The 14,548-nt window shown below is 39.8% G+C and overlaps 1 protein-coding gene and 1 pseudogene across 1 annotated transcript; both read right to left on the reverse strand.

Annotated features, from left to right (window-relative positions):
* Positions 1-1,186: 1,186 nt before the first annotated feature.
* Positions 1,187-9,056, reverse strand: LOC115052687 (gastrula zinc finger protein XlCGF57.1-like). Its single transcript, XM_029516954.1, has 8 exons — positions 8,859-9,056; positions 8,075-8,173; positions 7,355-7,574; positions 6,598-6,668; positions 6,213-6,335; positions 5,742-6,027; positions 4,454-5,199; positions 1,187-3,224 (listed from the first exon to the last, which is right to left on the reverse strand). The coding sequence occupies exons 1-8, from the start codon at positions 8,970-8,972 to the stop codon at positions 2,958-2,960; spliced, it is 1,926 nt and encodes a 641-aa protein (XP_029372814.1). The 5' UTR covers positions 8,973-9,056; the 3' UTR covers positions 1,187-2,957.
* Positions 9,057-10,279: 1,223 nt separating this feature from the next.
* On the reverse strand, positions 10,280-14,483 carry LOC115052689 (oocyte zinc finger protein XlCOF6-like; annotated as a pseudogene).
* Between the last annotated feature and the right edge of the window lie 65 nt (positions 14,484-14,548).

Below are 14,548 nucleotides of genomic sequence, written 5' to 3' on the forward strand. Positions count from 1 at the left end.
CAGATTCAGATAACTTTGGAGGTTGTAACATAACGTGCTGTTGAAATTCTGTATAATAACAAAAGGCAGTTTGCATATTTAGGTTATCATTGATATAAATGCAGCGGACAAAATATTACACCATTCAACAATTAATTCAACACTTTTTTAAAGTCCATTCATTAAAGCCTGATCATTGACATCGTCATTGGGTGAGGATTTAATGCACGACTGTTGTATTACATGGGATTAGTTTTCGCTATGAGTTTACCCACTTAAGTGGCGAAGGAATTCAGATTGATCTTGAAGGGAAACATTAAATATTGATCAAGAGAACATGTCCTCTTGATGACAAATGAGAGAGGACAGCCTACCTGTACTGATCTGGACCTGCTGGAACGTACCCAGGGCCTCATCCTTCTCTTGCAGCCCTGCTTCCTGGTTATGACTGCAGCTTTGAGTGCTCCAAGTCTCTGCAGAGTCAGTGGGTGAAGCTGGAACAAGCAGGTGAGCTGCACACAAGGTTAACTGTCATCCCTCAAAGAACGGACTGAGAAAGAGGTTTATCAGCAGAGCAGAGGGCTGGTGCTGCTGCTGCCAAGAGACAATCAATGCTGGAAAGAACAGCAGCAGTCCATATTTCCACTGACCGCAGAGTCTGTACTGAACACTGCGTTACAGGAAACAGCAGCATAATTAGCACCACTGTCTGGTCAGCTGTGGATAAACCAATTAGAGAAGAAAAAAATACTGGATGTGGAATTGCCGATAGATCTAATGGTCTATGGAAAAGGAAATGATGGGGCTGTGTGTGCTCCTGTTGCTGGAGAAGTATGTGCACAAGTGTGTCTGTGTGCACAACAGCCAGAGATTTGCATTGCTTTTGACCCGTCAGCAGGGATTGACGGCTGGCTCACACTGACCCAGAGGACAGCAAAACACAAGTGAACACATAGTTGAGTTTGTGGTCTTTGATACTAGTTGGGATATCTGTGATTTTACAGCAAGCTAAGAGCCGACTGAGACCAGAATGTAATTCCAAATTTAAACCCATTCTCAAGAATAGAACCTCAGACAACCATTGGAAGTTGTGAAGAAGACACACTCACTTCCGCAAACTTCTTTATATTTCATTCAGTTTCATAATCCTTCTTTTTTTTGTCACCAAATGTGTGTGAGAGTCAAGAAATGGATAGAAAAAAAAAATTTTTTTTATTATTGTTTAATGAGTGTGAACAGGATGACAGCATGACAGGGAAAATGGGATGTTGAATTACATGAGTTACTTTGAGTTACTCTATTGGAACTACTAGTGATGTTTTAATTTTGGTCATTATTGTTGAGCCTGGTTGAATTTTGAGTTGACCAACCTGTATTTATACTGTTGAATTATTTTTTCATACATGTAGTTATTTTCCCCTTTGTCCTATGATTTTTGTCACTGCCTGTAGTTCTGGTTTGTTGCATTTATAGTATATTTTTATGGTATTGTTTATGCTAACCAGTTTCTTTCTGTTGGCTCCACTGTGCTCCCTAGTTTGTGTGAGGCTTTTTGCAAACCATACATGCACATTATAATAAAGAAAAGATGAAATGCAGATTACCACAATGATTTTTACACATCGAAATACTTGGACTTCTTACACATAAAAACAGACAAAACATCGTTTTGCTTGCATTGGACCAGTGCTGTTTAAGAAATCTTTCAATAAAACAAACAAAAATAAATAAATAAATAAATAAAAATAAAAATTGAGCTGAGCACTGATATACAACTCTCACTTTAATAAATATAAATTCTGTTGACAGATTATTAAAATTATTTGAAGACAGCTTGAACTGTGTGATTCTTATGCTGCAGGGCGATATGAGCGTTGGTCCTTTGTCATCCTTCCCAGAGAAAATCTCACCTTTATATTATCTCTCTACTAAAAAAAAATCTAGCATCCTGCACAATTACAACACAGATAAAGAAATGTGTTTTAAGCATTAGATAAACTGGTGCTATCACATACCAACATCTCAAAGGTGGACAAAGCCAGATTCAGTTGAGCTACAAGTTTCCGACTCCTCTGATCTGCTTGGTAATTTGTTGTTCATCTGTGATCTGATCAACCTTGAGGTTCTTCATCTGCACAGGAACAGATCGACTTCTCGTACTCTGGGCATATTGAGAAACTTGTTCAACCTGCGACAGCTACAGGTGGGCAGTAACCCCATCTCCGTCCTACCATACCAGGTATTTACCTTTCTGTGCAGACTTAATGAGCTGCAAAGGCTGCAACCACCTCTTCAATTTCCTTTCTCCTGGAAACACTCAATTGACACACGATTTTCCAGCCCTGCATCACAACCTGTCTTTGCTTTTCAGCATCTGAGTTAATCAGATGCAAGGGAAGGCAAAAGTGCACAAATCTGCTATAATGTGATTTGTTGGTGAAGGTTTCACGTGAGTTCATGAATAGTCCTAAGTGATGTGATGATAGGGTAAAAGATGAATACCTTTAGAACATACAAGTTTCACTGTTTATCTGTTTGACTCACAGTCACAAAGCTGACATGACACATTTTCCATTGAAAGTTAGTCCACACTGCACAGGGAAATTTACATAACAATCTTACATGTTAGTATTTTCACCACTAGTATGTCATTCTTGAACTGCACAAAAGGCAACTTTATTTCCAAAAACTCACAGTTGTATTTCAGAGATCTATTCATCATGTAAAACGCTTTGCAATGCAATTTGTAGCTACAAAAGTGTTTCCAGTATCTTGTTCAATCTGTCACACCTGTTTGAGTCACTGACAGTAGTGGGTCATTCTTTTCATTTAAAACACAAAAAGTTCCTCACTTAACTTGTCTTTTAAACCCCATTTCACTGCAAACCCATGACTTTATTTTTCCACAATCCATCCATCCATCAGCAGGCACAAGGAAACTTCCCTGGCAGCAGGGACGCTTGTGCCTGAGTTTAACTTCAGACGTAGAAGCACTTGTGGTCCTTCAGATTCCTCAGGTAAGAGAAACTTTTCCCGCACTTGTCACACATAAACTGTTTCTCCCCGGTATGTATCTGCTGGTGGGCCTTCAGACTGTTGCCCTGGTTGAAGCTGCGCCCACATGTGTCACAGCTAAATGGTTTCTCCCCAGTGTGGATACGCTGGTGTCTGTTCAGGTTGCCTGTGTTGCTGAAACACTTCCCGCAAGTGTCGCAGCTGAATGGTTTCTCACCTGTATGGACCACCTTTCAGAAAAAGGGTTAACATATTAGCATAATATACTAACATATTTCTTACCAAAGCATCTGATATGGTGACTGCTACAAAAGATGGGCTGGCACTAATAAAAGGAATCTATCTTAATAGTTGAAGCCAGCCTGTTGCCCAACTCAAAATTTGTGTTAACATCAAACTTGATGTATAAAAATAAAAAATTTCAGAGCAGTTTTTGTTTCTTATCTACACAACCTGTATCACATCAACAGGAAGCGTGCTTTGTTATGTTAGTCCAAGGCAGCAATGCGAGGGTGCACTGAACAACTGACTATTAGCATACTTTTACATCCATCCAACAGCAAGACCTTCATCCAGTGCTTCCACCTAGAAACAGCCATTTTTACTCTCTAACAAGCGAGAATCACATTAAAGTACCTATGTTTGAATTTTTTAATCAAAATTGCAAAAATGCTGTGTTACATCACATCTGTGTTCATCCATATCCTTCAATTTCCTGGTTTATTCCATGATGCCATATCAGCAGAATAGATCCACTGGACCTGACATGGTTCTCTTCACCAGGTTAGGGTGAAAGGTGTTAAATTCTTTGACCTAATGCAGAACTCAACACAAGTGACTTTCCTAGTTTCAGCAAAAATCTGGCATTTTCCCATTCAGAGCACAAGTTTTTAATAATAAAAAAAATACACAGGCCTTCATCCTGGTACAGCCATGGGTATTAAAATTTGGTGTGGTTTGATGCAATGTGGGCATGCTGCTGTTTTGAGACAGTGGAAAGGGATTTGTGTGAGTGACCAACAGAAACATAGTCTTCAGTCAGTGGAGTTGTATTTCAGTGGTATAGTGAAGTGCCTTTAAGAGATGCACAGAACACAGAGCTAATACACCTACACAAACGAGTGTGCTGACAATGAGCTGCAGATGTTTGGATAAATCATTAGAATACAGTCTCAGAAGACTGGAGCATTGTCTGTGAACATACTGTGTGTTGTCCAACTTTGCTGGGGAAGTTTCATGACCAGTTTCATGATGGACTGGTAATGAACTGATGAACTATTTATTCATACTATATAATAAAAGACGGTGCTGGGACTGTGTTCACTTGTCCTTCACAATATGTAATCAGCTCAGCACAAATCAAATTCTTTGGCAAGCAACATATTTTTATTATCGTGCCATCAGTACCTGCTTTTATTGAACCTGCCCATTCTGGAAACAACAGTAATTGTAAACTTACCTGATGTGACTTAAGGCTGCTGTGCTGTGTAAACATGCGACCACAGATGTCGCAGGAGAACGGCCTCTCCCCGCTGTGTGTTTTCAGGTGAATCTTCAAGTAACTGGAGGACTTGAAACTCTTCCCGCAGAGCCCACAGCTGTGAGGCCTGTGAACTGTGTGGTGCTGCTGGTGTGAGCGCAGTTCAGTGATAGAGCTGAGCCGTCGGCTACAGAGCACACACATGCATGGAATAGTTGCTGCGTGTGTTTGGAGATGTTTGCGAAGCGAGTCAACACATGCCACCGTTGTGCCGCAAGCCACACAGGCCAGCGAGTTCTCCCCTGAGTGAGAGGTCTTCTGGTGCATCTTCAAGGCACTCTTCTGGATGAAACACTTGCCACAGGTCTCACAGCTGAAGGGGCGCTCTCCAGTGTGTATCCTCTGATGGCCTTTCAGAGTGTCGGCCTGGTTAAAGCTTTTGCCACAAGTCTCACACCTGAAGGGCTTCTCTCCTGTATGTATGCGCAGATGGCGCTGCAGGTTACCTTGTATTGTGAAGCTTTTATTGCAATACTGGCAGTTGTGAGCCCGCTCCCCAGTGTGGACCATCTGGTGCATTTTTAGACCGTGGGCTCGGTAGAAGCTCTTCCCACACTGTTCACAGCAAAACGGACGGACCTCAGCGTGGAGGCGCTGGTGGTTACGCAGGAGCTGCTTCAAGGTGAAACCCTTGCCACAAACATCACAGGTGTGGGGTCTTTCACCTGGGAGAAATTAAATTTTTAATAAGCACAGATTAGTGTTTATCCAACTTTCAAAGACATTATGCTTTTTTTAAATAATGAAAATAAGACAAAAGAGGAAAGATTGGGGGAATACTGGACTTCAATCTACTTGTTACCAAAAGCAATTCTCCAAATTAATGGGTGAATGTGTTTCAGAGTTATGTTAATCTAGATATACTTAGTACAATCATCATAACAACTTTATAAGGTCACATGGCGTCAGTTCTGAAGGTTTCACATGAAACTATGGGTGGACTACATAGGAATAGGTCCCTGTACAGCTCATGCTCCTGATAAAGCATTTGTCATTGGGTCTGGGTCTTCAGAGAACTTTACCACAGGATATATGAGGATTTCAGTTATTTAAGAATCTTAATTGCAGATCATGAAAGGAGTGCTTTATATGCAACTGATGAGGTTAAAAGCAAGCTAGCCAAAGTAGCCTTATCTTTATTAACCTTACCAGGTCATTTGTGGTTTCAGGGCTGTGCTGGACCAGCAGCATGAATTTGAACACTCACCTGTATGAAGTAGCATGTGTGCATTAAGGCTGCGCTGAAACGAAAATCCTCTGCCGCATTGGGAGCAGTGCAGAGGCTTCTCAGCACTTGCCCCATGGATAGCTTGGTGGGCTTTAAGCTGCAGCAGTTTAGTGAAGGTTTTTCTGCAGTGTTTGCAGCTCAGAGGCTGCTGGTTCTGGCTCTGGCGGTCTTTTTTTGCTCGACCTCGGGTGGACTTAGGCTTTACAACACGTTTAGGTCTGGAAGTATATCCTCTTTCTCCTTCATCTAGATCTTCTGCTTCCATCTAACAGCAGAAAATACATGTGGTTAATTTCCTTTAACCCAGTCTTTTAACCTCTGTCAGACTGGTTACCATCACATTAACACAATTTAATGTATGTTCAAATTCTTTAAATAAAAGAGACAAAGAGGCAAAATTGAAATAAGCAGAGGATTGGTATTGGGCACTAGGATATTCATAAAACTGACCTGGTAGTCTGGGTCTTCATCGCTGTCGTTGCCAGCAACATCTCTGCACTGACTAAAATCAGATTCCTCATCAGCAAGTGCTTCCAGTCCCTCCTCCTTTATTATAACTGGCTGAACATTGTCCTGAAAGATGCACAGGATAAGCAGATATGGATACGAGTACAAATTTATAATTTGGTGTACCTGGGACCTAGTATTCTTTATGTTTCATTTTCATTTGGGAAGTTGTTTTCTTAATAATTTGCTCCCTGCTTTCCCAGTTCGCTTGCCTGGGAAACACATTTGGTCTGGGAACGGGGGACAGTGAGGAAAAGAAGAGAAAAGAGAAATCAATGTAAAATGCAACAGATGATGAACATCTGTGTGACAAAAGAAAGGAATTTACCTCATAAGTTCTGCCTTTCCACAGGTGAATAATTGGTGATCTTTTCACCGCAGCATCACTACTGGCCACATCTGTAAAAAGTCAAGAAGTTATTAATTTTATTTTCTTATTAATCTATTAATCTAGTCTTATTTATTAGAACTGTAAAGATAAAGAGTGACAGAGACATGGAAAGTTAGCTGACACTGGCTGGCTGCTGTTAGTGCCAGATGAGCTTATGGCAAGAAAGAAATAAGAACAAATTGAGAGAATAAGTTTTATACATATATAATTGGAATTTCACCCATGTTAAACTGTTCCAAATTTTGACATATATCCTAAAACAACTATGCAGAAACAGAAATTTATAACTTTACAGATAAATATCTTGTCTAAATGTATACTTGCACATCACAGTTTTGTGTGGATAAATACACAATAAAACTCAGCATAAAAATAGGATAGGATAAAATAGTAGGATGATTTGCAATAGTAGGCTAAGCGCCCCTCCGTTTCCTGGTTTTACACTAAGCTAAGCTAAACAGCTGCTAGTTTCAGATTTATTTAATGGATGGATATGAAAACAGCCAGTTTAACCATTTTTGACAAACTGGTTGAACTAGTCTTGTAGTTCAATTTTCTTCAATTTTGTTTTAATAAAAAACAAATAAAATTTATGATTAAATATTTATAACTTGGTAATAGACGGTGCACCGACTTTTCAACTAGTTTTGCGTTTGGTTAAGAAAAACAACATGGGGCTAGGTAAACTTATCACCTCTGCAACTCTTCCTCCCTGAGTGATGGCTGATCTGGATTGACACTTCCTCTACTCCGTTAGGTGGATCCCTCCGGTCTTCCTCCTGACCATCTCCTCCCTCTGTCTGCTTCTCTTCTTCCCCCTGTTCTTTTCTGCCCCCCAGCAACACCTTCAGCTCCTTCTCTGCGGCGTCCACCCTCCTCCTCAGGTTTTCAATCTCTGCCACACCCTGCGATACCTACAGGACAAAAACAGCAGTAAGTAGAAATCAATGTAAATACACTGATAAGGCACAGCGTTTTGAACAGATAACAGATTTTAATGTTTTAATGTTAAATTTTCTCCGGCTACTAAAACTGACTGAATCCTGCCACAAATGTGGATTTGTTAAAACATTGTAAGCGATAGAGAAACAGCTTGAGAGACAAACCAACCTCAACGCCCCCCAAAAATGACAAAAACCAACACACACACACACACACACACAAAAACAAACAAACAAACAACTCTTGGCAACACCTGTGGAGTGTAGCATTTTTTCTTTTTATTTGCTGAATAAAAAATTATCCATGCATACTGGAGCTGGCATGTTGGAATATAGTAATTATGATACAATGACAATCTTTACCAGATAATAACCAGATAAAGACTGTAATCAGAAAAACTAACTATGATTTTGGAACAATAACTAAAACAGACATCTGCAGAAAAGTAACTAAAGGCAATCAGGTGACATACTTCTAACTGCAGTTGAGCAGAACTCTCATGGAAAAGCAGGCAGATTTTCTCCACAGTTTCTCGAGCCAGAGATGACATGAAGACACTGAACTGGATCACCTGACAGAATAATACAGACCAACAGACCAATACTGTCACGGCAGAATCAAGGGTGAAAATGAAATGAATATTTACAAATGATGAACCAGGAGGGCAACAGGCACCGTCTGGGATGTTGAAATCATTTTCCAACTTTTCAGTCAACTTGGCTTCTCAACATACAATTTTCATACAATACACAAAAGGGTAAGGTTTTACTCAAGATATAATACATTTCAGGTAACTGTAAACACATAAACACAATATTACCATTTGTGCTGTTAATTATATATATATATATATATATATATATATATATATATATATGTATATATCTCATTGTACGTCATAGAGGATACATTTTAATTGCTTTGACAATGTAGGAAAAAATATAATAGTTATAATTAATGCTGAAATTTACAGGTGCACCGTTGTGTTTGTATATTTTACATCGTGTAGTGTGTACTAATGAATAATATGGCATGTGACTTCTAACAACTTAATACTGGAACTGGTAAATATTTGTAAAAGTCTGTCCATACATCGTTTAATGACAAGACTGAGATGGTCTGATCATTGTGAGAGAAACATTCATGCTGCATTCAAGGAAATGCCGGATAAGTTTCACAAAAAAAACACTGTTTAAAGCAACATGAACGAAAACACAGCTCTCCCTCGCTGTTGTCAACATTACAGTTCGCCGTACCTCCTCCTCCGGGCAGCCGTATGTGTCTTCCGTCCTAACTTTGGACATTTCTGTCACAGTGGAGTTGACCATTGTCTCCAAAATGGCGCCCACCTGCGCCTCCAGGTCAGACATGCTGACGGATGAGTATGCCGTCTTGGGCCTCTGTTTGTTTAACCACAGCAAACACCTTTTGACGTTACAACATTTTGGTACCGATGTCGGGTGAAAAAAAAAATTAAAAATTGTTCCTGTTATACGACACCGCCGACCCTTTCCTTCCGGGTCACGTTTTTCAAAATTAAAGACCTGTCCATTGCAATATGTTCATACATTTTTGTGCAACACAAAAACGAGTGCAGAGGAAGAGACAGAGACTGATCCTACTTAAGTATAACCAATGTCATCACATTAACAGAATTCATAGTTAGTAATATGATGTGCATTAGAAGTTTTGACAGTTTCCGCTGTTGAAGCTGAAAAAGAGAGATGCTCACTTTTTAACCATGGCAAATATTTCAACAACTATGTTATATTGCTTTTGTATTAGTTCGACAGTAAAAGGTATTTTAATGTGTCTTCACAGGCTGCCTGTTAAAGCTCTCACTCATGGAGCTCTATGATGTAGACTATACTAGCTATAATCAAGCGTTAACTGTAAGCTGTAATTTCAAACTCACGGTACAACAAATTCACCCTCTTTTCTTCATTATTACCTTCCTGAGATATTCATATCCCAGTCCTTTAAAAAAAAAAAAAAAAAAAAAAAAAAAAACAACCCCATGATAGAAAGCATGATGTCTTTTTTTTTTTTTACCCCCAAGCATATCTTACTTGTTTAACAGACTTTAATACACTTAAAATCAGCTAAATGAAATTGTCCTCAGTGAGTAAACTTTGGACACCCCTGCTCTACCTGGTCAGGCTCCAAAGACACATCATCCCCTCCTCATCCACAATATACAAACAGTGGTCTTAAAACCAGAGTGAGTTCCCATTCCCATGACCTGGAATAACCTCCCACCAAGTTTGAGATCCCTAACCTCTCTTGGCTCTGTTCAGACTGGCCTTTAGGTTACATGTGGTGCTCTTTTTATTGTATTGCATTGTAGTCTGTCCAGCGTCTTTACTTTATATCACTGCTTCTGTCATTTACTCTTGATTGTGAAATGTACTACATAAATAAACATTGCTTGCTTCCTATTGTAAAAAGGCGTCCTTGGCTCTAGACAGACATTTTTTATACTTTGAAAATAATAGTATTAACACATAACAAACGTATCGTCCCATCTAGAAATGTATTTAATTACTCTTCTGATTTAAACTTATCACACAACCCAAGATTAGGAATTATATTATTTAAAGACAAATTTGGTTGTTTATGGTTGCATTTGGCTGCATTTGGCAGAGACACACTATTACTAACAAGAAGACTCCTGAAACAAGAAAACGATATTTTAATGACCAGTTGCAACTCTGAAAATTACCACAAAAACATTTTCTTGAGTAGAAAAGTTACTCAGGTAACAAACCATCTCCTGTTATCCGTGACGCTAAAGGTGTTTGTTGATTTGTTTTTTTTCCTTCATGTCCTGTTTTGGTTGTAGTGTTTTATTGGAGAACTTTGGCATAAGACTTATGTTTCAGGCGGTTGTCCATGTGTTCTCTGAATCTTCTGATATTTCTCAGTACAGCTATGTTTCTTCAGCAGCCTTGAATCTGAAAACCCAAGTCCACAACTGCTACAAGAATACGGTCTTTCTCCAGTGTGAACCTGCATGTGAAACTTAACATGTCCCAGCTGTCTGAACCTCGCTCCGCACACTTCACATTCATAGGGCTTCTCCCCTGTATGTATCCGTAAGTGCCTCAGGTAGCTTGTGTAGATCCTGAAGGCCTTGCCGCACAGCTTGCATTTATGCGGTTTTTCTCCAGAGTGTTGCAGTTTGTGAGACTTGAGAGCTTGCTGGATGATGAACCTCTTCCCACATATGTCACAGCCAAACGGGCGTTCTCCTGAGTGAATGCGCTGATGGTAGTCGAATGTGGCTTTGTAGAAAAAAGACTTCCCACAGGTATGACAGTTGTATTGTGTCTGACCTACGTGGATCAGCTCGTGTCTATTCAGTGAACTAGCAGTTTCAAATCTCTTGTGGCAGGTCTTGCAGCTGAATGGTGTCATGTCTATTGTAGTTTTGTCCCGTCGACAGATAACTCTGCGGTTACCTCGCTCCCTGGTCCGTCTCCTGAGGACCTCCTCATCTCTACCATCATGAGCCATTTTCTGGTGTTTCTGCAGTTGGAAGTTGTACAGAAATGTCTTTCCACACAGGTCGCACATAAAGGACTTGAGCGCACCGTGAAAGAGCATGTGGGCTTTCAGCTTGTTGTCCTGAATGAAAGTCTTCTCACAGACTTTACATTTGAACGGCTTTTCACCGGTGTGAATACGAATGTGTCTCTTCAGGTTGTGTTGAACGGTGAACCCTGCTCCACATGTCTCACATGTAAACATCTTCCCTCTGTGAACTGCCTGGTGCGCACTCAGCGATTTCTTCTTGACAAATGTTTTGCTGCACTCTGTGCATTTGTACGGGTGTTCTCCAGTGTGAATGTTTTTGTGACACTGCAAAGTAAGGGCACACCTGAAACTGTCCCCGCACTCTGAGCATTTGTATGGTTTGTCAGTGCTGTGGACAGTCTGATGTGCCCGCAAATTGTGTTTGGTTTTGAAACCCTTGCCACAGCTGGAGCAGATGAACGGCCTTGTGTCTGTATGGACGAGCTGATGACTCTTGAGGTGCATTTTTGTTTTGAAAGTCTTGATGCATAGCTGGCACTTGAAGGCAGCGTACTTCTTCTCCTCGTGGCGCAACATGTGATGCTCGTAAGACGCGGTTTTTTCGAAATTTTCTCGGACACTGGTTGCAGGCAAAAAGCTTTTGTTCTTTGTGAGTGTTCAAATGCTTGATGAGGTGGAACTGCCGGCTAAAACTTTTGTTGCAGACCTCACATACAAACATCCTCCCTTTCCTGGTGATGCCTGCTTCCTGTGTGCTTTGGCAGTCAGTGTTTGTGGAGTCTGGTATGCTCCTTGTGGTGCAATCCTTTGCAGTGTCTAGACAAGAATGAAAATGATTAACCAACCTAATTTTTATGGTAAAAGGAAATGAAAGAAGTCAAAGTGTCAAATTTCACATAATTGGCAGATGGATTAACTTCTCATCAATTACTTATCAAAATTTACATGAGGAATCAATGTTATATTCTCAAATAGTAGACAAGAGCCCAAGTACACTTGAAATATACTTAATTCAAATGTTTAGTTGGGGTGTGCCAAAAGATCGACTCATATAAGAATCACTATTCTCATTTAGTACAATTCAGAATCCATTTAAACTGTCCCCAAATATTCTTTTTTTTTTTTTTACATTTTTTAAAAATAAAACAAATCTGCAGGCTGTCTGCCTCCATTTTGTATGTAGGATGACCTGATTTCACCACACAGCCGGTTCTGGAACATATGCAAACAAAGAGGAAACTACAACAGTGGAGGAAAGAGAGATTCTACCGGCCCCGTCCTTGTTGAAGGCAAAGATTTGAACTCACTTTGGTTTTTACCGAATGCCCGGGAAGGCCGAGCTTGGTATGACTTATTTTATAGCTCGCTACTTAGAGTAGCAGTTGTTGTCCACACACATTGGAAAAGGCATCGTTTTGAATTGAAAATCGATTTTGAATTGAATTGTAACCCCAAAAATTGGAATCGAATCGACATGTGAGATAGTAAAAGATTCCCACCCCCAATGTTGAGTGGAATATTGTTTCCTTTTGTGTTCATGTAGATTATTTTAACAGTCATCATTATATAACATCTCACCTTGTCCTCTTCCTGGTATGGACTCAGCTTCAGAATTCAGCTGCTTTGCTGCATCTCCGATATCTGAGGAAACAATAATAAAAAAAAAAAAAAAAGGCAAGATTAGTTGTTGAAGTCAACCAAAAATACTGTAAATGTTGTGTGATGATAATGAGGTCACAAACCTTAAAATGAACCTTAACCTGAACCTTAAATGAAAATCACTGGGATCACCAGTGTTTCAAATAAAAACAATCAATCTGTTTTTGTTCGCTGCACTGTGTTTGAAAGACAGTAAACCTCTTCCTCCACCACCTTCCTCTGTCAAGGTTTGAGTAGGTGGAGCAGGGACAGGGAGAGGTGGAGTTAAATCTGGACAAAAATGTTCATTCTCATTGGCTATAATATCCCACTTTCTCTAATTTTTATAGGGTTAGGGTTAGATCAAAACTTACCTGTACTACGCCCACTGTGCGTCCCATCAGCACTTGTTGAATCAGACATTTTCTCTGTCACTTCATCTGTTTTAGTCTTTAACATCCCAAATGGCTTCAAGGTAAAAATCAAACCACTCTGCTCAAACAGGACTGGGCAACCACTCAAGACATTTTCTCTCCACATTCTGGCATTTTCAAAGTGTTCAGTCGTGGTCTTCAACTTGCTCTCAAGCTGACCCACTTTGGCCTTCAGAGTCTTGTTTTCATTGTCCAGCATCGAAGACAGCAGACAGAATATGGCGTCAATCTTTCTTGCTGCCTCCCATGCTATCATTTCCATGATGCTGCTTTGCTGTGAGAATGAAAGCGAAAAAGAAGATGGATTGGAGTAGCTCATACAGACAAAATACAAAGAATGTTATCAACTATTCTTGCAAAATTTGTCAAATTAATTCAAAAGCCACAGTAAATAAATAAAAAACTACAAGTGATTGAATGATGTTTTACAATGATGTTATAGATGATTATTGCATTATAAAGGAGTTCAACTGATTATACAATGCAGTTTAATTACTAAATCAATAAGTGTGGCACAAAAAATTGCTGGCTCACCACTAGTGGACAGCACCAGTCTAATTACAGGTAGAAATAGTCAGTCTAGGCAGATAGGTAGAAGACATGGATCATTTTCAATGTGTTGACCACATGAATATACTTTTTGAGTCAAAAACGTGTTGAAATCTATAAACATATTGTCCAAACAAAGTAGACAATGTCCACCAGAGTTTACCTGTGAATCAAAGATATGAACTACCTGTTTATTTAGACATGAAAGACAGGGAGAAAACCTTCTCACAGGACATACCGGAACCAACCAACATATCCTCTATGTTTATATTTAAGCAACGACTAACCGGTTAATCAAATATTAGCAGTTACCAATAAATGCGATAATCAACAAATAACCACAGCAACTGTGGAGGTTAAACACCAAATGGTTGTTGTATAATCACAGTGAATAATTTACTAAAGTGATGTTCATTCAGTCCCCACAACTTCCAAGTTAAGCGTAAGTAAGACTTTATTAATGCTAACGGACATGACGCCATCTTTGTTGTTACCAGCCTAGCCAGTTAAAAGCATTAACAACCTAACCAAATAGCCTCTTCGCTCACCTCCCGTCTCATTTTCGCCTCTTTTGTCTTAATATCTTCCTTCAAGTTTCCGAAGAGCTCAACAGTTGCCTTTATGACTGTCTCCATGATTGACTTGGTTTCTAAATAAAATACAGACTTTTCTGACATTTTCTGCTCCCACTCCACTGCCGACTCTTCCATTGGCCGAGACAAACGACCGCGGAACTGACGGCATTGATTCCGGAAATCGAAGTAGCAATAAAGAAAGTGTAGAATTTC

Source organism: Echeneis naucrates, chromosome 13 (assembly GCF_900963305.1).
Source record: "Echeneis naucrates chromosome 13, fEcheNa1.1, whole genome shotgun sequence".
Taxonomy (NCBI): domain Eukaryota; kingdom Metazoa; phylum Chordata; class Actinopteri; order Carangiformes; family Echeneidae; genus Echeneis; species Echeneis naucrates.